General features: G+C 28.4%; 3 protein-coding genes across 3 annotated transcripts; all 3 read right to left on the reverse strand.

Moving 5' to 3' along the window:
• Positions 1-20: 20 nt before the first annotated feature.
• LOC101497259 (protein LATERAL BRANCHING OXIDOREDUCTASE 1-like) lies at positions 21-15,696 on the reverse strand. Its single transcript, XM_012713482.3, has 4 exons — positions 15,420-15,696; positions 14,372-14,619; positions 700-1,024; positions 21-523 (listed from the first exon to the last, which is right to left on the reverse strand). Exons 1-4 carry the CDS (start codon positions 15,675-15,677, stop codon positions 248-250), a joined length of 1,107 nt encoding a protein of 368 aa, XP_012568936.1. The 5' UTR covers positions 15,678-15,696; the 3' UTR covers positions 21-247.
• Positions 15,697-17,121: 1,425 nt separating this feature from the next.
• Positions 17,122-20,537, reverse strand: LOC101491517 (protein LATERAL BRANCHING OXIDOREDUCTASE 1-like). Its single transcript, XM_004492106.4, has 4 exons — positions 20,155-20,537; positions 19,804-20,051; positions 18,283-18,607; positions 17,122-17,539 (listed from the first exon to the last, which is right to left on the reverse strand). Exons 1-4 carry the CDS (start codon positions 20,434-20,436, stop codon positions 17,291-17,293), a joined length of 1,104 nt encoding a protein of 367 aa, XP_004492163.1. The 5' UTR covers positions 20,437-20,537; the 3' UTR covers positions 17,122-17,290.
• A 485-nt stretch (positions 20,538-21,022) lies between these two features.
• On the reverse strand, positions 21,023-24,475 carry LOC101491827 (thaumatin-like protein). The gene is made up of 2 exons (XM_004492107.4): positions 24,326-24,475; positions 21,023-21,927 (listed from the first exon to the last, which is right to left on the reverse strand). The coding sequence occupies exons 1-2, from the start codon at positions 24,384-24,386 to the stop codon at positions 21,251-21,253; spliced, it is 738 nt and encodes a 245-aa protein (XP_004492164.1). The 5' UTR covers positions 24,387-24,475; the 3' UTR covers positions 21,023-21,250.
• Between the last annotated feature and the right edge of the window lie 3,323 nt (positions 24,476-27,798).

Consider the following 27,798-nt stretch of genomic DNA (forward strand, 5'->3'; position numbering starts at 1 on the left):
CAATCATTTGACCAAAAGTATGAAAGTGCTAATTGTTTAAATTATAATTTGCTTAAAAATTACATCACTGAAACTAAACTTTAACATGTTTGAGTTTCGTCACTAAACTTTTTCAAACTAAACAAATAAAATACTCCATACTATTTGATGTATATAATAATACTTCTTAAGCATTATACAAACACAATTGTAAACATGAAAAGGTAAACTTTGTTACTTTCCTCGTTTTCTCAAACTAAGCCTTTTGTTAAATTTGTTGTGCCTCTATTACACGTTCCTTAATTATCCTTGCCACATCAGTGTGTGTTTTTCCCTCCATTTTTCTCTTCATGGATTGCCTCAAATAATCTCCATACCTTACATTCTTGTACATCTTGGGATTTTGAGCATCTATCATATGATCAAATGGCTCAACTTCAACATCATCTCGTGGGAACAAAAATGATGCATGAGAAGTCCTTCTCTTGTTCTTATTTGTCACTGCTCTGTGTTCTACACTCTTGTATTTTCCATTACTCCATATCTGTTCACATTGCAAAAGAATTAAACTAAAAAATGTAGATATATAATTAAGTGACTTTATCTGGTAGCATTACATTCTTTTTAAGCTTATATTAACAAAGTAGATTCTTAACACACCGCTCTCACGTTCAGGTCTAGAAGGTGACCTGATATTGAAGAAAGAAATTAGTCAATTACCTCTATTATATCTCCAATATTGACAACTAAAGCATCTGGTATTGGAGTCACAGGTATCCAATTTCCTTTATGACGAAGTTCTAACCCAGGTACATCATCATTTTGCATAAGTAAGGTAATTGTGCTTGTGTCAGAGTGTGGACTCAAACCCAATACTTGCTCAGGTGTGTTACAAGGAGGGTAATAATTCACACGTAAAGCTTGAAGTACTTCTTTATGTAGTTCAACAAGAGTATGTTTCTCCAACTCCATAATAACAGACAAAGAACTGAGAAGTTCTGTGCCAGCTCGTTTCACCTCACTTGAATATGCTTCTATTATCTCCCTGCATTAGTAGATGAATTCCATTCAAATCACAACATGTATATTTATAAGTTAAAGACTTAACATATATTTAGTTTCTTTTGAAAATATGTATGTTTTTAGTCTGTGCAAAATTTGGTGTCCCTTGTAGGTCTGTGGCATTTTTAGGATATCCTCACATTCGGCTGGGAAGTCCGGGGGAGTGCAGGGGAAACAATGGGCCAAATGCTCCAACATCTGTAAGAAACTTTGACACCACATCTCCGCTCAAAATTTTAAGAAATTAGATATATAGATCACATCTCTTACATATCCAACATTTAGCTCATTCTTAACCAATGTGAACTTAACCACTCATACTTAAGTTGAAATTTATGTGGCTTATTGGTCCAGCCAACTATTGCCTTAACTGTATATGTATATGACAAATCTTTGGTAAATCGTCTATATCTTAAACAAGCTCTGTGCTCGAGCGAAAATAAGTCATTAATAGAAAAACTTGATATATTTAACAAACTAATCTTCATTTGGAAAACATTGATGTAACTATTGATGATGAGGAACAAGCCTTGTTGTTGTTATGTGCATTGCCAAAATCACATGCTCATTTCAAAGAAACTCTGTTGTATGGGAGGGGGTCCTTGAGTTTTGAAGAAGTGCAAGCTGCCCTAAACTCAAAAGAATTAAGTGAAAGGAAAGAGTTGAAGTCATCAGTTGTTGGTGAAGGATTGTCCATGAAAGAGAAATCTTCAAAGAAAAACAACAAGAATGACAAGAAGAAAGGAAAATCACAACAAAAGGCTCACGATGATGATTTTCCAAGCATAAGGTGTTACCATTACAAGAAAGAGGGTTATACAAGAAAGGTGTGTCCAGAAAGGCAGAAACAAAATGGTGATAAGAAGAAGGATAATGACAATGTAAGATTTATGGGTCACATATGTAATTAATTAATAAAGTGTGTTAGGGTCGTTATATAATTAGCCAATAAACTAGGGGTCAAATAATATATAATAGTTTATGGCTAAAGAGCATAATAGTTATGAAAATTAATAGTGTAGATACCAGACAGTTTCTAATTTAATGAGGGGCTGAATTGGAAATACTGCAATTTGGGATATAACTAATAATAGTTATATATAGGGGTAATGGTCCCCAAGGCAAACACAACAAGACTATTCAGTTTCAAAACCCTAAAGGAGAAAACTCTCTGGTTCTCTCTATCCCCATCAAGAGAGCAAGGTCTTCAGGGTGTTTTGCTGAGGAAGATCACCCAACCCATTGGCTCTATCATCATCATCTCAGGATTTCATTAATGGCAATTCCCACAGGTACGCTTCCGCCTTTGGCTATTCATCATGTAATTGACATGGATTGTTGAGCACAACGTTATTAGGGTTTTTCCAACAATTGGTATCAGAGCTTACCATGTTTAATTCATGATGAAATTCGGTTATTGTCTTTGTTTAGGATTTAATTTGGGAATTTTGGAATTTTGATATATATATTATGGAATCCATATTTTTAACGTGTTTGAAAAATTAGGGTTTGTAATTTGGGAATTTTGATATATATATTATGGAATCCATATTTTTAACGTGTTTGAAAAATTAGGGTTTGTAATTTGGGAATTTGGGAATTTTGATATATATATTATGGAATCCATATTTTTAACGTGTTTGAAAAATTAGGGTTTGTAATTTGGGAATTTTGATATATATATTATGGAATCCATATTTTTAACGTGTTTGAAAAATTAGGGTTTGTAATTTGGGAATTTGGGAATTTTGATATATATATTATGGAATCCATATTTTTAACGTGTTTGAAAAATTAGGGTTTGTAATTTGGGAATTTGGGAATTTTGATATATATATTATGGAATCCATATTTTTAACGTGTTTGAAAAATTAGGGTTTGTAATTTGGGAATTTGGGAATTTTGATATATATATTATGGAATCCATATTTTTAACGTGTTTGAAAAATTAGGGTTTGTAATTTGGGAATTTGGGAATTTTGATATATATATTATGGAATCCATATTTTTAACGTGTTTGAAAAATTAGGGTTTGTAATTTGGGAATTTGGGAATTTTGATATATATATTATGGAATCCATATTTTTAACGTGTTTGAAAAATTAGGGTTTGTAATTTGGGAATTTGGGAATTTTGATATATATATTATGGAATCCATATTTTTAACGTGTTTGAAAAATTAGGGTTTGTAATTTGGGAATTTGGGAATTTTGATATATATATTATGGAATCCATATTTTTAACGTGTTTGAAAAATTAGGGTTTGTAATTTGGGAATTTGGGAATTTTGATATATATATTATGGAATCCATATTTTTAACGTGTTTGAAAAATTAGGGTTTGTAATTTGGGAATTTGGGAATTTTGATATATATATTATGGAATCCATATTTTTAACGTGTTTGAAAAATTAGGGTTTGTAATTTGGGAATTTGGGAATTTTGATATATATATTATGGAATCCATATTTTTAACGTGTTTGAAAAATTAGGGTTTGTAATTTGGGAATTTGGGAATTTTGATATATATATTATGGAATCCATATTTTTAACGTGTTTGAAAAATTAGGGTTTGTAATTTGGGAATTTGGGAATTTTGATATATATATTATGGAATCCATATTTTTAACGTGTTTGAAAAATTAGGGTTTGTAATTTGGGAATTTGGGAATTTTGATATATATATTATGGAATCCATATTTTTAACGTGTTTGAAAAATTAGGGTTTGTAATTTGGGAATTTGGGAATTTTGATATATATATTATGGAATCCATATTTTTAACGTGTTTGAAAAATTAGGGTTTGTAATTTGGGAATTTGGGAATTTTGATATATATATTATGGAATCCATATTTTTAACGTGTTTGAAAAATTAGGGTTTGTAATTTGGGAATTTGGGAATTTTGATATATATATTATGGAATCCATATTTTTAACGTGTTTGAAAAATTAGGGTTTGTAATTTGGGAATTTGGGAATTTTGATATATATATTATGGAATCCATATTTTTAACGTGTTTGAAAAATTAGGGTTTGTAATTTGGGAATTTGGGAATTTTGATATATATATTATGGAATCCATATTTTTAACGTGTTTGAAAAATTAGGGTTTGTAATTTGGGAATTTGGGAATTTTGATATATATATTATGGAATCCATATTTTTAACGTGTTTGAAAAATTAGGGTTTGTAATTTGGGAATTTGGGAATTTTGATATATATATTATGGAATCCATATTTTTAACGTGTTTGAAAAATTAGGGTTTGTAATTTGGGAATTTGGGAATTTTGATATATATATTATGGAATCCATATTTTTAACGTGTTTGAAAAATTAGGGTTTGTAATTTGGGAATTTGGGAATTTTGATATATATATTATGGAATCCATATTTTTAACGTGTTTGAAAAATTAGGGTTTGTAATTTGGGAATTTGGGAATTTTGATATATATATTATGGAATCCATATTTTTAACGTGTTTGAAAAATTAGGGTTTGTAATTTGGGAATTTGGGAATTTTGATATATATATTATGGAATCCATATTTTTAACGTGTTTGAAAAATTAGGGTTTGTAATTTGGGAATTTGGGAATTTTGATATATATATTATGGAATCCATATTTTTAACGTGTTTGAAAAATTAGGGTTTGTAATTTGGGAATTTGGGAATTTTGATATATATATTATGGAATCCATATTTTTAACGTGTTTGAAAAATTAGGGTTTGTAATTTGGGAATTTGGGAATTTTGATATATATATTATGGAATCCATATTTTTAACGTGTTTGAAAAATTAGGGTTTGTAATTTGGGAATTTGGGAATTTTGATATATATATTATGGAATCCATATTTTTAACGTGTTTGAAAAATTAGGGTTTGTAATTTGGGAATTTGGGAATTTTGATATATATATTATGGAATCCATATTTTTAACGTGTTTGAAAAATTAGGGTTTGTAATTTGGGAATTTGGGAATTTTGATATATATATTATGGAATCCATATTTTTAACGTGTTTGAAAAATTAGGGTTTGTAATTTGGGAATTTGGGAATTTTGATATATATATTATGGAATCCATATTTTTAACGTGTTTGAAAAATTAGGGTTTGTAATTTGGGAATTTGGGAATTTTGATATATATATTATGGAATCCATATTTTTAACGTGTTTGAAAAATTAGGGTTTGTAATTTGGGAATTTGGGAATTTTGATATATATATTATGGAATCCATATTTTTAACGTGTTTGAAAAATTAGGGTTTGTAATTTGGGAATTTGGGAATTTTGATATATATATTATGGAATCCATATTTTTAACGTGTTTGAAAAATTAGGGTTTGTAATTTGGGAATTTGGGAATTTTGATATATATATTATGGAATCCATATTTTTAACGTGTTTGAAAAATTAGGGTTTGTAATTTGGGAATTTGGGAATTTTGATATATATATTATGGAATCCATATTTTTAACGTGTTTGAAAAATTAGGGTTTGTAATTTGGGAATTTGGGAATTTTGATATATATATTATGGAATCCATATTTTTAACGTGTTTGAAAAATTAGGGTTTGTAATTTGGGAATTTGGGAATTTTGATATATATATTATGGAATCCATATTTTTAACGTGTTTGAAAAATTAGGGTTTGTAATTTGGGAATTTGGGAATTTTGATATATATATTATGGAATCCATATTTTTAACGTGTTTGAAAAATTAGGGTTTGTAATTTGGGAATTTGGGAATTTTGATATATATATTATGGAATCCATATTTTTAACGTGTTTGAAAAATTAGGGTTTGTAATTTGGGAATTTGGGAATTTTGATATATATATTATGGAATCCATATTTTTAACGTGTTTGAAAAATTAGGGTTTGTAATTTGGGAATTTGGGAATTTTGATATATATATTATGGAATCCATATTTTTAACGTGTTTGAAAAATTAGGGTTTGTAATTTGGGAATTTGGGAATTTTGATATATATATTATGGAATCCATATTTTTAACGTGTTTGAAAAATTAGGGTTTGTAATTTGGGAATTTGGGAATTTTGATATATATATTATGGAATCCATATTTTTAACGTGTTTGAAAAATTAGGGTTTGTAATTTGGGAATTTGGGAATTTTGATATATATATTATGGAATCCATATTTTTAACGTGTTTGAAAAATTAGGGTTTGTAATTTGGGAATTTGGGAATTTTGATATATATATTATGGAATCCATATTTTTAACGTGTTTGAAAAATTAGGGTTTGTAATTTGGGAATTTGGGAATTTTGATATATATATTATGGAATCCATATTTTTAACGTGTTTGAAAAATTAGGGTTTGTAATTTGGGAATTTGGGAATTTTGATATATATATTATGGAATCCATATTTTTAACGTGTTTGAAAAATTAGGGTTTGTAATTTGGGAATTTGGGAATTTTGATATATATATTATGGAATCCATATTTTTAACGTGTTTGAAAAATTAGGGTTTGTAATTTGGGAATTTGGGAATTTTGATATATATATTATGGAATCCATATTTTTAACGTGTTTGAAAAATTAGGGTTTGTAATTTGGGAATTTGGGAATTTTGATATATATATTATGGAATCCATATTTTTAACGTGTTTGAAAAATTAGGGTTTGTAATTTGGGAATTTGGGAATTTTGATATATATATTATGGAATCCATATTTTTAACGTGTTTGAAAAATTAGGGTTTGTAATTTGGGAATTTGGGAATTTTGATATATATATTATGGAATCCATATTTTTAACGTGTTTGAAAAATTAGGGTTTGTAATTTGGGAATTTGGGAATTTTGATATATATATTATGGAATCCATATTTTTAACGTGTTTGAAAAATTAGGGTTTGTAATTTGGGAATTTGGGAATTTTGATATATATATTATGGAATCCATATTTTTAACGTGTTTGAAAAATTAGGGTTTGTAATTTGGGAATTTGGGAATTTTGATATATATATTATGGAATCCATATTTTTAACGTGTTTGAAAAATTAGGGTTTGTAATTTGGGAATTTGGGAATTTTGATATATATATTATGGAATCCATATTTTTAACGTATGCTTATTATGACGAAAGCCTCCTTGGGTCCATGTGCTGATATGATTAATGGACGGGACAATTTGGATTATACTCAAGGTAATTATAATGACATTTTTGACGTCATAAAGTCTAACACACTCCTAAGGATACATGTGTGACCAGTGGGAGATTGTAAGATTTATGGGTCACATATGTAATTAATTAATAAAGTGTGTTAGGGTCGTTATATAATTAGCCAATAAACTAGGGGTCAAATAATATATAATAGTTTATGGCTAAAGAGCATAATAGTTATGAAAATTAATAGTGTAGATACCAGACAGTTTCTAATTTAATGAGGGGCTGAATTGGAAATACTGCAATTTGGGATATAACTAATAATAGTTATATATAGGGGTAATGGTCCCCAAGGCAAACACAACAAGACTATTCAGTTTCAAAACCCTAAAGGAGAAAACTCTCTGGTTCTCTCTATCCCCATCAAGAGAGCAAGGTCTTCAGGGTGTTTTGCTGAGGAAGATCACCCAACCCATTGGCTCTATCATCATCATCTCAGGATTTCATTAATGGCAATTCCCACAGGTACGCTTCCGCCTTTGGCTATTCATCATGTAATTGACATGGATTGTTGAGCACAACGTTATTAGGGTTTTTCCAACAGACAAAGCAACAATTGTGCAAGATGGTTATGAGTCTTTTGATGCCTTGGTGGCTTCAAGCAATGATTCTGATAAAGAATGGATAATGGATTCTGGTTGTACTTGGCATATGACTCCAAACAACTCTTGTTTGAGGAGTTATGTGTTGAAGATGGTTGATCAGTACTTTTTGAAAACAACAAGGCTTGCAAGATTGCAGGGATTGGATCCATTAGATTTAAGTTTCATGATGAAATGGTGAAACTTCTAACTAAAGTTAGATATGTACCTGACCTTAAGAGAAATTTAATTTCTCTTAGTGAGCTTGATAAAAAGGGATACATGTTCAAAGGTGAACAAGGAGTATTGAAGGCGATGAAGGGTTCCAAGGAAGTAAGGAGAGGCATTAAGAGAAATGGCTTGTATTCTTTTGAAGCTGAAACTGTTATTGGTTCAGTTGCAACAACATCAACAAAACCTTTGTCAAATACTGAAATATGGCACATGAGACTTGGTCATGTCAGTGAAAATGGGTTGATTAAATTGGGAAAACAAAACTTGTTGAGTGGTGATAAGGTTGAGAAGCTAATTTTTTTTTAACCTTGTGTGTTTGGCAAGGCATGTACGGTAAAATTCAACAAAGGACAACAAAGAACAAATGGATCTCTTGATTATGTTCATGCCAACCTTTGGGGACCTTCTAGGAATTCTTCACATTTTGGTGCAAGGTATTTCTTGTCTATAGTCGATGATTATTCAAGAAAATTGTGGATTTATGTTCAGAAAACAAACGATGAAGCTTTTGAAAATTTCAAAAGATGGAAAACTCTTGTTGAAACTCAAATTGGAAAGAAGGTTAAGAGATTTAGGACTGTTAATTGTCTAGAATTGTGTTCTTATGTTTTCAACAACTATTGCAACATGAATGAAATAGCAAGGCACATAACCACATCAGGGACTACTCAACAAAATGATATTGTTGAAAGATTCAATAGAGCAATCTTAGAGAAAGTAAGACGCATGCTCTTAAGTGCTGGTTTGAGGAAAGTTTTTTGGGCTGAAACTATAATTACTGCAGCATACTTGATAAATAGATGTCCCTCAAGTGCCTTGGGTATGAAGGCACCTAAAAAAGTGTGGTCAGACCATCCTCCAAACTTGGAAAGACTCAAGGTCTTTGGATGTGTAGCTTATTCTCACATTAAGCAAGACAAGCTTGAACCAAGAGTTGTGAGATGTACGTTCCTTGGATATCCTGAAGAGGTTAAGGCATATAAGTTGTGGTGTTTGGAGTCAGGACACATAAAATTCATAATTTGTCGTGATGTTGTGTTCAATGAAACATAAATGGCTTTTACGACTGATGTTGAAACTAAGGCTCAAGCTGAAGCTCAGGATAAGAAATCTGATCTAGGGAAAGTGAAATTTGAGGTGGAGCTAATTGAAGATGCATTGCAAGATCAGGATGGAGTTGTTACACCTGAGGAAGAAAAGCATCATGAGGAAGAGATTGATGGAGAAGATCAAACTCATGATGACTATTTATTGGCAATGGATAGAACCAAAAGAACTATCATAGCTCCAGAAATGTTTGGCTATGTTGATTTAATAGCTTTTGCCTTAGTATCTACAAGTGAAGTACTACAAGATGAACCAAAATATGTTAAATCTATATTGGTTAGTAAAGACAGTAAGAAGTGGAAGCAAGCTATGAATGGGAGATTAAATCTCTTCATGTTAATAATATTTGGACATTGATTAAAAGGCCAAAATGATCTAGATTGGTCAACTGCAAATGGATCTTGAAGGTAAAAGAAGGTATTAAAGGATAGATTTAAGGTCAGACTTGTTGTTAGGGGTTTCACTCAAAGAGAAAGAATAGATTTTAATGGTGTTCTCTCCAGTTGTCAAGCACAGATCCATTAGAATCCTCTTTGCCATGGTTGCATAATTTGATCTGGAATTAGAACAAATGGATGTAAAACAACTTTCTTGTATGGAGATCTAAAAAGAAAATTTTGATGAGATAACCTAAAGGTTATGAAGTCAAAGGGAAATAAGATTATGTGTGCAAGTTGAATAGGTCACTTTATGGCTTAAAGCAGTTCCTTAGACAATGGAATAGGAGATTTGATGAATTCATGATTCACGTAAGTTTTCAAAGATGATCATTGTGTTTATTTCAAATTTCTCACTGGTAGTTCTTTTGTGATTCTACTGTTGTATGTGGATGATATTCTGATTACAAGCAATCAAGCTATTGAAATTAGAAAGGTAAAGGTTGAGCTAAACAAAGAATTTGAGATGAATGATTTAGGGGCTGCTAAAAGGATCTTGGCAATTGAGGTCGAGAGAAATAGGAAGGACAAAACTGTATACCTATCTCGGGAATTGTATCTTAAGAAATTTCTTGATAAGTTTGGACTTTGGAATGTCAAATGACAAACTTGTTATTACTTCTATGTCCTAACAATTCAAGCTGAGTTCAAGTCAATTTCCTACAAAGATGAAGAAAAAACATACATGAACTGACATCCCTTATGGAAGTGTTGTGGGTTCATTGATGTATGTCATGCTCTGCACTAGACCTGATATAGTTCATGCAATAAGCCTAGTTAGTAGATTCATGTCAAATCTTGGAAGGTCACATTGGTAGGCTCTCAAGTGGATCCTGAGATACATCAAGGGGTCACCTGGCAGAGTGTTATTTTTTTTGTAGAGTTAGGACTGCTAGCATGTTTGTTGTTATAGAAGGTTTTGTAGATTTTGACTATGTTGGATGTCTAGATTCTCGGAAGTCCTTATAGTGGTAGAGCTTGAACTAAAACATTAGGGTGATCAATTTTTGAAATTTTAATGAATAAATAAAAAGTAGGTCAAATACTACTTGTGGTCTCTTAACTTAATTTTAGTTAACGTTTTAGTCTTTTTTTTTTTTCTTCTCATTTTAGTCATTTATTTTAATTTTAAGTGACACTTTGATCTTTTATATTTTAAAATGTCAACAATGTTATTCTTTTTATTACAAAAATTCATTAAAATTTTCAAACAAAACCCATAAAATTAATTATATTCTTCAATATAATACAAATTTCATCAAATTCGTAACACAAATCTTCAAATAAACTAATATTTTCATTCTTTATTTGATGTTGTTAAAGATGAAAATATGAGTTTATTTAAAGATTTAGTTATGAATTTGATGAAATTTGCATTATATTGAGGATGATAATTAATTTTATGGGATTTTTATGAAATTTTTGATGAATTTTTTGAACTTTTGCAAAAAAAAAAAAAAAAGATAACATTATTACATTTTAAAACATAAAAGATCAAATTGTTACTTGAAACTAAAATAAAACACCAAATCATAAAGAAAAAAAAAAAACAAAAGACTAAAAGCTTAATTGAAATTAAGTTAATGGACCGCGAGTGGTATTTAACCTAAAAAGTATAATATTATATTGTATATAAGAATTTTAAGTTGTAAATTTACAAAAATATATTGACGATCAAACTCTTAAAGCTTATTATAGAGAGGTAGTAGATCAAATTTTTGTTGATGTTTTTAATAATTAAAAATTAATTTTCAAAAATCTCATTTTTTTTTTCAAACACTAAAATTTGTAGAGGTTAATTGTTATGTTTTGTCAGTATAAAAAGTTTTACAATGTCACAAAAATTCATATGTGTAACTTTAAAGTAATTATGATAAAAATAAAATTAATTTATTAATCTGAGAGTTATGATTAATTGATAGTGTAAAACTTTTTTACATCATCGATGAATACAAATTAAATCTAAATTTTTACACTATTAATACCAATTTCATAACTACAAGGACAAAAACAAGATATATAATTATTAAAATACAATTAAACAAAACACATCATTTAAGATACCAATATTGACATAGTGTTGATAAAAGATAATAGTTTGGTTTGATTTGGTTTGACTATTAGACAATCTATTTTAAAAGTACGTGAAATTATATTTCAAATCAATAAATGTTGGATTTATTGGTTTAGTTATTTTTGTAATTTGTTTTATAAATTACTCCCTCCGATTTATTTTATAATAGACATCTGAATTACAATTTGGTCAATAAAAATTGATGCATTTGATCTAGAATCGTCTTAAAGATTTTTGAGGCCTTGCTCTAATCTTAAAAGTTGGGTCGGATAAAAAAGTGCAATTTTAATAATTAAAAAATTTAATAAAATAAATTTTAGTCCATATACACATATCAATCTACATGATGCACTGAGAATCTACATATACCATTATATATGAAGTATGTCATTTAGTTAGATTAATTCATGTAACAAGAACAGATGCACGTATAGAATGTCACTTTCACATGTTAGACTCAAACATACATTTTGGCAACGATAACCCAACTACCATACTTCTACTCATAAATTACACTAATATACACCACAATATCTATATTAATTACAATATTTATGCTATTAACATTTGTCATGTCAGGTCTAGTCGAAATTCATCACAACCTACTACCATATATCAAACTACAAAGATCCTATACACTTATATAATTTGGTTTTCACATCCTTATCACAATTAATAATTATTAATTTTTCAATTTTTTTAACATAAACATTTTTTCTTATAAAATTTATCTATTTTTATACATTCAATCAAATTCATATGTAAAAGTTTTCTCAAAATCATATATCAGATCAACATGGGTTCATTAAATAAGGTCCAATGTTGAAGCACCTCATTTATTTTTTACTCCAACGGTTTAACTCTTAAACAACCATAACCATATTAGGTCCCACAACTTTAATTGATACATTAATATTTTATTTATATTTAATTTTATCACAACTTAAAATATTAATTTAAATATTTTAATTATTATTATTATATTTTATTTTAATTTAAAATAAAATTGAACTTAAATCTTTATAATAAATTAATAATTAAATATTAAATACATGACATAAATAATTAAAAATGATAAAAGTAAATAAAAAATTTTAAATTTCGTTATTCATGTGTCTAAAGCATAAAATATATTGGGATTGTTTGGTGGTGATTGTAATAGAAGCTTAAAAAAATTCGTGAAAGAAAAATTAAGAGTAAGAAAAATAAATTATTCCAATTATTAAGAAAATGTATTTCATATACAAATTAACAGTAGAAAAAAACTAACAGTCATAAATTTATTATTATTATTAAATTGTGAAAGTACTGGCGTACCCGTTATGCCAGTTCGGCCCAACTTAAATAGTAAACTCGCCAAAAAATGAATTTTACTTGACTCGTGGGGACGAAGAGAGCAACCGTTGGAGTTGCTCTAAGATAGAGAGAATAGAAAGAGAAGATAAAGATAAATATCTAATTGAGTTTTGTGCATGATTAAGTTTTTATCTGATCTAGTTCTTAAAATGATGAAATAAATCATCTTTATTTGAGTAAATTATGTTTCATATGTTTATTAGAAAAACTAAGAGTAATAATATTTTTTAATAACAAATTATTGGAAACACCGGAGTATCACCGAAGCAATCAAAGAATTGTTTGTTAAGAAAGTGTCAACTTTTTACACTGCTTTAGAATGATCACCAAAACATTTCTTATTTATAGGTTTTTCCACTGCTTGGAGCTGATAAGTTTGAAGGGGATTGAGTTCAGAAGAGCTAGTGCAGTTGATGTGATGAAATGTGTTTGTTGCTGAACCAAAGTGGAGATGCTATCTTAACTGTTTTGTGATATAAACAGTTAGTTAATTGGATTGTTTTATAATAAACTAACTATTTTTTTCCAGTGTTCTAAAATAATTAGTTACATTTTTAATTTGATTGTAATTATTTTGAATAAGTGAATTGAAAGCAATAAAGTTTGACTAGCATGATAAAAGCTTGATTACTCACAAAGATATTTTTTTCTCTTTAGTTTCTTGCTATCTTTATCGATTTAAGTGTTTTTTTTAATAATATTTCTTAACAAATTACCTTACATTATTAATTTTACGTGGCAACGGTGATAGTGTTATGGGCAAGAACACGGGTCTAGGTCACTGGAATTCTATAGTATTTTTTTGTTAAATAAGAATCTCAAGAGTTCATATTTATGTGATTTGTAGTCTTTTTTATCGATAAAGATGGAAAGAAACCAAATATTTTAAATATCTTTAAGATGACAAAAAAAAATATGGCTAGGTAAATATTTTAAGTGATATATAGTCCTCCTGTCACTTTTTAGTTTATAAAGTGGTCTATAATTAAGGTTGAGCTTCTTGCCCTCTCGGACCCAACCGTATTTTGAGTATATGGTTTCTATCGAATATTCATATTTTTGTTAATGATTGAGACAATATAGAATATGGATGTGTGCGTGCTACAACCATAACCTCGTCTCATGGGACCAGCTAGAGCTGACCCATTATTATTCGATCGGCTCTCTTCCCTATTGTTTAATGTGTTTAGTGCCTCTGTATTTGATTTTGAACATGTGTCATCCTAGTTGATGTTTGGACTAAAAGACTCGTTATGTAATCGTTAATATCAAAAAAGAATCTCTATATATTTACATAGATCAAAATCATATTTAAGTCTAATTTTAAATTATAAAAAATACATACTTGAATCCCTCTGGGAATTTCGGCCAAAATTGAAGCTTTCTGTACCGGACAGGATTAATGATTAAAATGAGTGCATCGGACCAATCAAGTGTCTGCTCCTCAGAAACAACATAAGCATGACCATAGCCTTGTATATCATTTGAGGGCATAGCATACTTGTCCTTCTCTTCTATTGGAAGTTTGAAAAACTCATCTGCTACTTCCATCATTCTCTGCATAAGTTCTCTTTCCACACCATGATTCACTATCTACAAAGGTATTTGATATCTCAAGTTAACATATTCTATGAAAAACCAAATAAAAGTCTTATTTACTTTTACAAAGATGTAAATGCTTCTTAGATATAATTGACATTTATTACATGTAGTTGGAGTTTGTTGCATGCAGTTATAAATTGGTTATTATTAGTTATAAATTAATTAAAGTTTGATTGTTTAGTTATGATCACTAAATAAAGTTTATCCTACATCAATTGTAATTAATCTTTTTTCATTCATTCAATTCTAAAGTTCATCTTTCCCTTATGCTCCTCACCAATCCATTTATTTGAAGTGATTGAACATATTATTTAAATGAGTTATCCTTTCGACACGCCTTGAATAAAATTATTTTCATTCAAATCTATAAAAAAAAAAAATTATTTTTTATTTTTACTTATGGTCATTATTATTATTTGACTTTAAAATTATTAGTTAAGCTGAAATTGATCGCTTAATATGTAGAAAATATTTATTTTTAATGCCTCTAAAACCGGTTACATAAAAACCAAAATAAATGACATACATATACATGGACAAATTCCAACTTGAAAAATATTATAGGACCAACTACAACGGAAAACATTTTACATAGTATAAAACAAAATAAATACTAAAAATAAAAATTAATACATATGCAGAGATAAAATGAAATATTTATAAGACAAATTATATTTAACCATTTTTGTTATGATCGATGATGTAGTGGTAGAAGTACCATGCTTCCTTCACAAGTTTCTCTTTGTACATTTTTTTTATGTAATTCACAATTTTGTAGTTCATGAATTTACCTGAAAGAAACCCCACTCCTTGCATGCTATGTCGAGTTTGAGTAACTCCTCCATGTTACCATTTGAAAGCAGTGATAAATCAATTATAGGTATCTCACATGAAAGGTGAGGCATGTAATTTACTTTCTCCATTTCTTCTTGGTTCCTCATGTATCTTTTAGGAACATGTAAATAATTCTTCTTCACCATTTCTTGAACATTTGGTACTAGTAAAGATGGAGCAAAAGTAGGTGCTTCATCATCTATGTTGACACTCATCTTTAATTTGCTTGGTAAGTAGATTTTTAGCTTTGAGATTAATTGGATAATATTAAAGGGTCACTACATATATGTAATTTTGTTTGTTTGTGGAAAAAGGAATCTTGAGCTTCTCAAGAAATATATATTCCTCTGCCTAGTCAATCCAAATAGAAATCACTTCAACTACTTTTATCTACGTTAATTGCTTTGGATCTATTGAACCTATGCTTTGGATGTTCCAAATGAAATTAACTTAAATTGCTTAGGTAAGCTGGAATATGAACAAAGTCGGCTCATTTTAAGAATGTAATATACTACAAAATAGATGTCGGATATTATATAGATAAAATAATGATCCATAATTCGATATTTTAGGATGTTTTGGATGAAGAGATGGTATTTAATTCGTGTATATAGTTGTTTTTAATCTAATGTTATGATCCCTCGTACCTTCATGATCCAACATAGTATCGAAGTCGTGTGAAGTTTTGTATTACAGTTATTAAAAAAGTTAATTAAATGCAATTAATTGTTTTATATTTTATGTAAAATATAAGTTAAACTAAATTGTCAATTTTTAATATTTTTGAATTCAATAAAAGTATATTAAAAATAATAATATTAAGTTAAATGATTTAAAAATACTTAACCTCTATATAATAAGACAGTTTTTTCTTTTATAACAATCGGAGTGTATAACTTAAAAACACCAATGTTGTGTTTTGCAAAGGAGAGAAATCAATCCTTCATCATATATAAATTCTCCACAATAGCTTTTTATCTTTGCAATTAGTCATTACAATAAATAAGAAAATTGATTTTTAATTCCTTTAAAATACAAAGTTGATTTAAATCACTGTAAAATACAATTTTTTTTCATTTTAGTCTTTGAATAATTAATTGTGTAAGGTTTAAATATCCAACTACATTAAGACCTGTCCGTTGCGCGATTAAACATATAATTTTATAATTTTTTTTAAAATATTTTGTAATATTATGCATATTATTTAACAATAATGTACATAAGACCTCGCAATTTTGTCTTTAGTAAAAAGTAGTCCAATAGGTTGAAGAGTGCATATGTTATTTATAAATTATCTTTAACATTAATTTCTATCTGGGACTACTTTGGTATATCAAAATAGGTTTGATAAAATGTAAAATTTGCTTAGAAAATAGGTATTTGAGATATACAAAATTCAAGTATTAAAACAATTACTATTTGAAATAAGTTAAACATCAACCATTCTTCCTTTTCAATTAGCAATTGATGTTTCATGACCACGATATTTTAACAGTATATCTTCATAAAAAACCTTAAGACATTAAGTATACGAGTCTTCTCCTTTATATATCAAATATTTACATTTTTAATCAATGTAAAATTTATCCACTCACACATTTGAACCCAAGAGTTTTGATACATTTTCAAAATTAATAGTGGCATAGTTTAATGGAATTGTTTGAGAATGAAATCTAAATTTCAGTGACAAGAACTTGTATAGTACAAAGTAAGACTCATCACCAATTATACTTGATGTATACAATATCGATTAAGCACAATTGACAACATGAAAAAATAACATAAAGGAGCACAACTTTTTTTATCTTTTCTAAAATTCGTTATTCCTCTAATCCTGAATCTTTGCAGCATCTGTCTGTGTTTTTCCCTCCAATTTCCTATTAAGGGTGTGCCTCAAATACTCTCCATAAGTGACATTCTTGTACATCTTTGGATTTTGAGCATCTATCATGTGATCAAAGGGCCCAACTTCAGCATCATCCCGTGGGAACAAAAATGATACAAAAGAAGTCCTTTTCTTGTTCTTATTTGTCATTGCTCTGTGTTCCACACTCTTGTATTTCCCATTACTCAATATCTGCCATGATTGAACAACCACAAACACAGAATTAAAATATGAAATGATTCTTCTAACTATATATATTACCAAATATCATTGCAACCACATACGTACAAAGTAAGAAAATGAAAATTGAAAATCTTGTAAATCAAGTATTCTGTTTTGTATTCAATAAATAAATGGTTTAAGTATCTATTTTTAAATCATATTTCAATTTATAAAATGTTTTATATTATTAAGATGTCTAATATTTTAATCTTAAATCCACTAAAGAATTAGGGGTTATTTTAAAATTAAAGGTTCTCTAACTAAGACATTAAAACAAAAATAATAACGAGAATTCGATAATAGTTCAATAAAGATTTTAATAACTAGGATCAAATTAGTAATTAATGTTGGATTCGAAGTGAAATTCATCTCCTACATTTTTCTTATTATAAAAATTTAATTCTATTATTCATGTTAATTTCAAATATTATTTCAATCAATTCAATTTTTTTTTCCATTTTAATAACTAAACATAATTCGATAATATAACGTAATCCTTGAGTTCAACATTCGTTGCTACCGCTAATTATTAATTGCAATGATTTAGTACACTTGAGTTCAACACTCGTTGGCTAAAACACTATCAAGTTTTTTGCATTGTTGCCGGGAAACATCATATCTTAAGTTCAAATATAAAATTTCACAGTTGTATATGATTTTCAGGTAGTAATTATATCATTTTATTTATAAATAAATAAATATATAGTTCGTACCTCTACTGTATCTCCAACATTAACCACTAGAGCACCAGGTATTGGAGTAACAGGAACCCAACTTTCTTTGTATCGAATTTCTAAGCCAGTTACGTCATCATCTTGCATAACTATTGTAATGGTGCTTGCATCAGAGTGTGGAGTTAAACCAATTACTTGCTCTGGTGTGTTGCAAGGAGGGTAATAGTTCACACGTAAACCTTGAACTACTTCTTTGTGTAGTCCAATAAGAACATGTTCCTCCAAACCCAATATCAATGATAAATAATTGATAAGTTCTTCACCAACTCGTTTAATTTCACTTGAATATGCCTCTATTGTATCTCTGCATAAATATCACAAAGGATACTTCAAGATAAGGAATTAATCATATATGTATTAAGAATTTAAGATTAGCTATTTTTGTGTTAAAACATAATAAAGTTAGTTAAAGATAGTTAATTAATTAGTATTAGTTAGTTTGGTAAGTCTCTAGTAGCTATATTTTTATGAGATATAATAAAGTTAGTTAGAGATAATTAAGTAAATTGGAGATAGTTAACAGTAGTTAGTTTGGCATCTTAGCTTTATATATAAAACATTTTATGTATTATTTTTGTATTTTTTAATCATTCAATATCAACTATTCTAAGTGTTAAAAAGTGATATTCAATTAAGAAGCCTTGAGATAGAATCTGTTTTTAGTAGTTAGTTTCAGTTAGTTGTAATTACTTTAGTTTGTTACTCCTAAAGTGTAAACAAACTGTATATAAGTCAAAGCAAGCAAGGCTGAAAAAAGAGGATTTTCAGAAAATAGAATGCAAAGCTGCAGTTTTACAAAACTGTGAAAAACTGGCAACATAAGTGCAAAAACATTGTAATCATTTTTATCTCATTATAGTGATAATTCAAAGTCGGATCCAGTCCCCCAAATGTAGAAGTTTATCTCTGAACTGGGTTAACAATTATGTGTGTTCATTTTAGATTTATAAGATTTTAATTTTGTTAGTCAGAAAACAGAGAACGTTCCCCGTTTAAGTCTGATCAATCTCCGTTTTCATTTTTAATCAATCTGCGATTTTCTGTACAAAACCAAGAACTGTCTTGGTTTAATTACTCTTTGATATCTGATTTTAACAACACTAAGGAATTTCCTTTTTTATTAAACTCTCATGTTTATTTTTAATATAAGATAAATCTTCAACTCTTGGTGATTTCTAATAGAAATAAACTAAGATACTATTTTTTTTCTAACTCTTTGGTTCTAAGGGTAATTGATGGGTATCACTCATAAGTAATAACAAGTGGAGAATGACGAACGAGTGGCACAATATATATATATATAGTGGTATTATTGTAATTTGGACCATAGAATTTAAATATAAAATATATTTGAGTGAAGAATTGTATTGTTTCGTATATCTTTTGTTTCCGATTGTTGTTCTAACAAGAATACAACTTTAGTAATCTAGAGTTTGTCTCAAGGTAAATAAAGTATGGTCAATAATTATTTTATTCAGAAATTAAACTCAGAATACTTACTTGAGTCCCTCGGGGATTTGAGGCCAAAATTGAGGCTTCCTGAAACGGGCAGGGTAAACTAGTACAATCAATTGATCACACCAGTCAAGTATTTGTGTCTCAGAAACAACAGAAGTATGCCCATAACCTTGTATATCATCTGGGGGCATTGCATACTTGTTCTTCTCTTCTATTGGAAATTCGAAAAACTCAGCTACTACATCCTTCATTTGCTGCATCAAGTCTATTTTCACACCATGATTCACTATCTGAAAAAGGTAATTGCATTGAAAAGATATCAATGCATTGATGTGAAATTGTTGGACCTGTATTTTTCTTAAAAAAATAAAAAAATAATTACAGAAGATATACCTGAAAGAAACCCCACTCCTTACATGCTATGTCAAGTTTGAGTATCTCATCCTTGTTTCCATGTGAGAGTAGTGTAAAATCAATGATTGGGACTTGAGATGAAAGTTGAGGCATATAAAGGACTTTTTGAATTTCTTCTTCACTCCTCACATATCTTTCAGGAACCTTCAATGGATTGTTCCTCACAGTTTCTTGAACATTTGGTACAGGTACATGTGAAGCATAAGTAGGTACTTCATCGATGTAAGTACTTACTAACACATTAGCTTCATTAAGACTCATTTTTCTAGGCTTATAGATTGTTAGCTATGAGATGTGAAAAGGATTTTGTACTTATATATAAACAATTTTTGTTCCTTAGTCAATTCAATTTGGAGCATATGAATGAAGATTCGTTTTGGATCTATCATAACTTTCATTTTGTAACTTTGCTCACACAAAGAAAAGGAAAATAGTTTATAATGCAACATGGTTTAGTTTATACAAGATAACAAATCTATTGTCTCTTTGTGGCTTGTCTTTGGTGGTTCCGAATATGCTGCAGGCTGTGCAAAGTCACCTCTTATAATCAACTTGTTTTAGTTTATTTATATTGTCTCTTTCAAAGCTTAGGTATTTTGTGATTGGATCTGTAGTGTTCGATAAAATTAACAGATAAATTAGTTGATTAATATAAAATGACATAAAAAAAATGATGATAATAAACTCGATAAAACAAACTATTAACAAACAACTCTATTTTGATAATATGAACTTATATATTATAACCTACCAACTATAAGCTCGTGATTTAGTCTTGTCAAAAAGACTCTAAATATTCCTAAGCAAACTAGATTAAATTGCACACATAGCAAATCATTATCAATAATTATAGAAAAAAGTAAAATGCTAGTATTTATCATCAATCTACCCTTGTTACAAACTATCATGAGTAAGAACAATGACTATTCAAGAAGAATAACAAAAGACTTAAAAACATAACAACTATGCAAATTAAAAACAGAAGGAATAATACTACTAAAACATTTAGTTCTTCATTCACTAATGACTAATAACATAATCTTTGCAACTTTTTTCTCGGCGACCGGATTCCCCATCACTGCGGCGGAGGGCAGAAAGTAATAACATACCTAGGTGCCCTGCATCTATTAAGACTACTAGTATCATCATAAGCATAACTATAAGCCTTAGGACATATAGCCTTAAAGAGATTAGCAAAAAGGGTAGGTTTACAAGTTTTTGGATCAGAATAACTTCCTGTGCAACAATACTTTGCTGATTGCATAGCCAAACAAGCACTTTTACAACCAACAACTTTACCATTTCTTTTCACTTCAAGTGCTGATGGACAACAAATATTCAAATCAACTTCACAAGAAGCAACACCACAACCAATTCCACCACCAATTGGTTTCATTGAAACAGGTAAATTGAAACCATCAACCAAACTAACATCATAGAAATGTAATGGTGAAGATGAGGATCCTAATGTCATTTCAACAACTGTTGCTGGTGGTATTCCTCCTAACCCTTTACATTGAAGTTTACCAAAACAATCACCTGTGAGACAATGACCATTTCCATCATTGTCAAACTCACAACCTTGTCTTCCCCATATTCTTCCTGACCATTTTTCTTGTACATCTAATACTACTTCATCACCACTTCCTAGATGAAATCCACCATCTTTTGGTGTTTGTTGTCCTGCACCTCCAAGTATTCCTGGCCATACACTTTCACCACAATTGTTTACTAGAATGAGTTGAGCCCCATCTACATCAAAAATAGATAAATGTTAAATTTAGAAAGGTAACATTTATTACTAAAGATTCTTAAGATAAGATCAAGGTTTTAAATATTTTTTCAATACAAACTTAAAAATATGATCGTCTGAGACACTCCTTTAGTCAAGCACGATTTTGACTCCCACAAACGCATAAACAAACGTGTACTTAAAAATCTCAGTTGTTTGCTTAATCTAATGGTCAACATTGAGTTAGACCGAATTGCGGAGCTACAAGAGAGAGAGGATTTGTGTGTAAAGAAACTAGAAATTTGTTATAGTAAGTGTATTAGAAGTGTTTTTGCATCACAATTAATTCCAAACTAGATTTCAACCCGCGTTGCGCGGTCTTGTGATTTATTTTCAAAAAATTAGTAAGCATTATAAATTATATGCTATGTTTATAAATCATTTATAAGTATCATTTTTCATTTTGCATTGTAAACTAACATTCTTATTAAACAAACCTTATATCTTAATAGCATAGATGTAATGACTTAGATATCAAATCAAACAAAATAGTTGTATTTATAATTTTATTTTACACAGTTTTATTTATAAATATCATTTCAAAATAATAATAGTTAATTAGACATATGAATTATAAAGAAGGAAAGTGCTAGTCACGTCACAAAAGAATAACTTAAAAAAAATATTAAAAATGACATTAGCATATATATATATATAATTCGCAAGACAACTAAATAAATTTAAAAAATGGTTGAATGATTAAAATTGATAGTAATAATTACTTTTCTTTCTACGATAATAGACTATCTATCTTAAGGAAATTTTTTGAACTAAAACAAATGTATAACATAAGTGCAACTTAAAAAGATATTAATTAAATTTGATTATGAAAATATGTGCTTTTAGAATAGAATAATTCTGGAACCCAATAGAAACTTTGTTTTTATTGTATTAGTGTGAAAAGCAACATTACTCTTCAAGATAAGTGTTTTCTCTGTCTCATTATAAATATCTCATTTGAGGTGTGTACAATTCTTTAGAAAATAATTAGTTAATGTGATTTCGATGATAAAATATTTCATTTACTCAAATGTTTTTATTAATTGCAGTTAGCGGAAAAATTTGATCAGTTGAAATATAATAAATAAAAGTATTCGTGGAAAAAAAAGTAATTAATGTTGTATTGTTATTGTAAAATGACAAATAATTTGAGAAAAAAAAAATGACAAATGAAACATTTAAAATGAGATTGAGGAAATAATTGTTTCCTTGTAAACTTGATTTGTCAGAATGGAATAACAATTTACAAACTTGTGAAAAATCTAAAACATTTGGTTAAAACCTAATTTGTAGCCTCCATTTGTTCATCTCCAACTTTCATGCCTTTTTTGTCGGGTCTTTTTTGTTGAATTATATGAGCCAAAAACAACAAATACAATGTCACTCATGATACAATTATAACGCCGAAGGAAAAATGGAAATTTGATTTGGAGAACGTAAAGTTAAAAATATGGATTAGAGTTTCAAATTACCATGTAGATAAATGTGTTGTTATTATTGTTCCTTAATTACTCTGGGAATTTTAATTTTCCAAGAATTATGTAAATTTCAACCATTGTCTAGTTAATTTATTGAGCTAAAAAAAATGTATTGTAACATTGGATCTACTTTAAATGATGGAAATTAGAAATTATCAAGACCTTATGGTTTATAAAAAGAAAAGTAAATGACCTAATAAGAAGTGAATGAAAGGAAATAAAATGTGTCGTTTGTTTAATGTAACATCAATAATTGACATCAACATAACTTAAATAAATTAGATTTTTTATTATTATTATTGATATTGTAAATGAAAGATAACATAAAAATTATGTAACTAAACATTATACATAAAATGGAACACACAAGGTTCTAGCAATCCCCTGTGGAAGAAGAAGATGATCGTGAAGGAGAAAAATATATCAAAGTCAGTTACTCAAATTATTAACATGAGTTGCATTTCATCAAACACCACAAAAGCATGTCTCGAAGTTGTGGTATCGTGTTTTCTTGTATCTTGGTTCAGTCACGAAAAAAAGAATAGATATTTGAATTGTTACAAAATAAATTCATATTTAATAAACGATAAATAGATAATAGTGAAACTTTATTGCAATGTGAGTTATTATTAATGTTTGTCTATTATTTATTGTTGATTTTTTTTTTTTTGTCGGTGAAATAAAATTGTGTACTATATGAAGAATAGAAAGAGAAAAGACTCTAGCTATGACATCTAAGTAAATAAGTGAGGTGGCACAGATATAGTTATGTGGCATAAAATGTGATTATGTGTCAAATAAATGGTTTAGGAGTCTATTTTAACATATTATAATAGATAGAAAAATGATCAATGAGGGGTAGAAAAGGAAAAATTGTTACCTATGAGTATGATGGAGCCAAAGGTGAGCAAGTAGTAGAGAAGAGTAGTAGTTCTTGTCATTGTTTCAACTCAATTTTCAATGTGAATACCAACAGCTCAAGAAGTGATGCTACTATACTATATAGTGAATAAGTGATAGTGTGTGTGACAAGTGCTATCTTTTTCTAACAAAAAAAGAACAATATTGTTTTGTAACTTCCCAGTCACCCTCAGTAAGCTTTTTCCTTTTATATATTTTTTCTTCTTACTTTCAACTTTGTGATCTTTCATATAATAACATAGGAGCATATATGCATTGCTTCTACCTGGAGATTTCTTTTTCAAGTAACTGTTTAATTAAATAATTAAAATAGTGCATATATGCATTGCTATCTAAATACTATCGTATAGGATAAGAAACATAAAGCAATAAAAAAATATGTATCATGTGATATGAACTTTAATTGGGTTAGGGAATGTTCTTAATTCTCATAAATTCCAATCCTGTAGCATTCTATATGATTTAAAGTTGTACAAGGCTGCTATATGATTTTTGATTTATAACATAGTTATATGTCATATCTGTTTTTGTCTTGAAATGGTAAGGCACATAGTACACGTTATAGGATATTATGCCCTCTACTTTTTTTTCAGCCTTGTAGCATAAGATTTCTTTTATTCTTAATGACACTTTTAGAGTACAATTAAATTTTAAACAAATTGGGTTGCATTGGGTGTTAGTCAAATATAAAGCTTGATTAGAAGTGTGAATATAGTATTGAATATGTACATAACTAAAGAAACTTGTGTTATAAATCAAGTTTGTTTAAACAACAATGACACTTAATTTTAGTTTTGATGATAGCAAAGTATATAACAGAACAAATTATATTTTAATGGTTGTTTTAGTGTGCAGATCTTCTGATAATTATTTTAGTGAATCATCTGGTCAAAAAAACGCATCGTCTAGTTCCTTTGATGTATTAAGTAAACCATTTGGTCAATCATTTATCTACATCCATAAAGGAACACAAAAAACTTAGGATTATGCAATCGTAAATTTACATGAATTGAGTTCACGTACCACTTGTGACTCTCAAACATCATTAATTACACAATCTTAAATTACGTACGTTTACGTGAATTAAGATCACATAATGCTTGAGATTTATACAATTTTACAATATACGTGAATTCGGTTCACGTAATGTTACAACACGTAAAATTCTAATATTTTAAAAAAAAATTACAATTTCAAAAATAAAACAACAAACATATTTTCTTATATCACTTTAACCACAATGTAAAAAGAAAATTGATGAGATGTAATTTATAAGTGAGTAGTGTGAGTTTTGAATGAATATGAGTTGTAATGAGTAAGTTATACTGATTTTGTGATATGTGAGTTATTAGATGTTAAGAATGATGATGAAAGGAGAAATATAATTACAAAATATTATAAATATGAAAGAGTATTTTGAATATTTTATTTATAAAAAAAAAATAACAAAAAAGAGGTATGGATAATAAAGTGAGAGATGCATATAGCATTTTAGTTTATTATTTTAGATTATTTTTTAATCAACTTTCACCTCATTCTTTTATCAATCGTATTCGAATTTTTTTCTAACAATACGCTGAGCTATATATCTTTGTTAGTCTTTGAGATAAATCCTTGAGGTTTCATTTATCCATATGATTTTCTATATATCTTTGTTAGTCTTTCTTTTAGTTCTATTTGATTTTTTATTATTATTAAGATCAAATCTCTATTGTAAGTGAGATTAAATAATGATATATATATTTGGACATTTTGCATCATTATTGTTGAATATTAAGAAAGATTAACCAATAATTCAATTATCCTCCACTAGAGTTTTCAGTTAATACTCTTGAATATGACTTTTAATTTAAATATAGATGACTCAATCTTATCTTAATTAGTCGACGTCAAATGCAACTTAAACATATCAATAATTCCAAATATAATTATCAGTTTAAATGTGAGTGAATTCATCTTAATTAAATTAAGTGATTACACACTAATATTGTTCACAATTCGGCATTTACAATATAGTAAAAAAAAATATAGAGTTTAAAACTTAAAAGAGAAAGTTGAAATTCGGATTTGGAAAATAAAAATATAACATAGAGTTTTAGAAAAGTTAAAAGGACTAAAAAACTACTTCCTATGATTCAAAACTTTGGATTGTCTAAGATATTATTAGCACATAATTAATGAACCACTTAATGTGCATAAATATCAAAATATCCTTATTATAATTATTTAATCATTAAGTATTAACAAATACTTATATTTATCTACTCTCAGTTGTTAATGCAATCTTGTAAAAAGCAAATAATGTTATTTACAATAAATATATTTAAAAAAAACTGAGTTTCTAATAATATAATTTTGGCTAAATTACATTTGTGGTCCTTAACTTAATTTCAGGTAACGTTTTAGTCCTTTATCTTTCTTTTTTCCGACTTAGTCCTTTATTTTAATTTTAAATGACAATTTGATATTTTATGTTTTAAAATTTCAACAACGTTATCTTTTTTTAAACAAAAATTCAAAAACAAAAATTCAATCAAAACTCATAAAATTAATTATATTCTTCAATATAATACAAATTTCATCAAATTCGTAACGCAAATCTTCAAATAAACTCATATTTTCATACTTTATTTGATATTATTAGGAACAAAGGACTAAATCGAGAAAAAAAAAAAAGATATAGGACTAAAACGTTACCTGAAATTAAGTTAAGGGACCACAAATGTAATTTAGCCTGTAATTTTTTATAAATAATTAGGTGCCTTCATTTTCCAAAATTGTGATATAAAAAATTGTTTAAACAACCAAAGTTTTGAAATAAATATGTATTACAATAAATAAAACAATAATGCTACCAACACCCCCCAAAATGCTAGTCACACCCCTCAAAATTAAATAAAAATCAAAATGCCCAAAATGCCCCTGTCATCAATATTACACATTTATTATTCCATAACTCTCATTTATCAATTTTCATCAAACCTCACAACTCACCTACAAAAATCATCATACTTCACTAACCAATACTCAAAATCATTAAAAAGTTACATCACTCACTCATAACCTACAACACATCAGTTTGATAATCACATTGTGGTTAAAACTACATAAAAAGGTATGTTTGTTGCTCTGTATTTTGGTTCGTATTTTTTTTTAAAATCTGGGGATTTTACATGAACTCAGTTCACGTACGTTTTGGAGTTACGTGAACTGAGTTCACGTATGTTTTAAAAAAATTAAAAATGTCATACTCTACGCAAACTGAGTTCACGTACACCTACGTGAACTCAGATTGCGTAATCAATGGAGTTTGAAACTTGAATCCTCATATTGTACGCAATCTGAATTCACGTACACATACGTGAACTAAGATTGTGTAATCCTTGAATATGGAATAATAAGCCACGTACGTGATATGAAATTGCGTATTCA

This window comes from Cicer arietinum, chromosome 3 (genome assembly GCF_000331145.2).
Source record: "Cicer arietinum cultivar CDC Frontier isolate Library 1 chromosome 3, Cicar.CDCFrontier_v2.0, whole genome shotgun sequence".
Taxonomy (NCBI): domain Eukaryota; kingdom Viridiplantae; phylum Streptophyta; class Magnoliopsida; order Fabales; family Fabaceae; genus Cicer; species Cicer arietinum.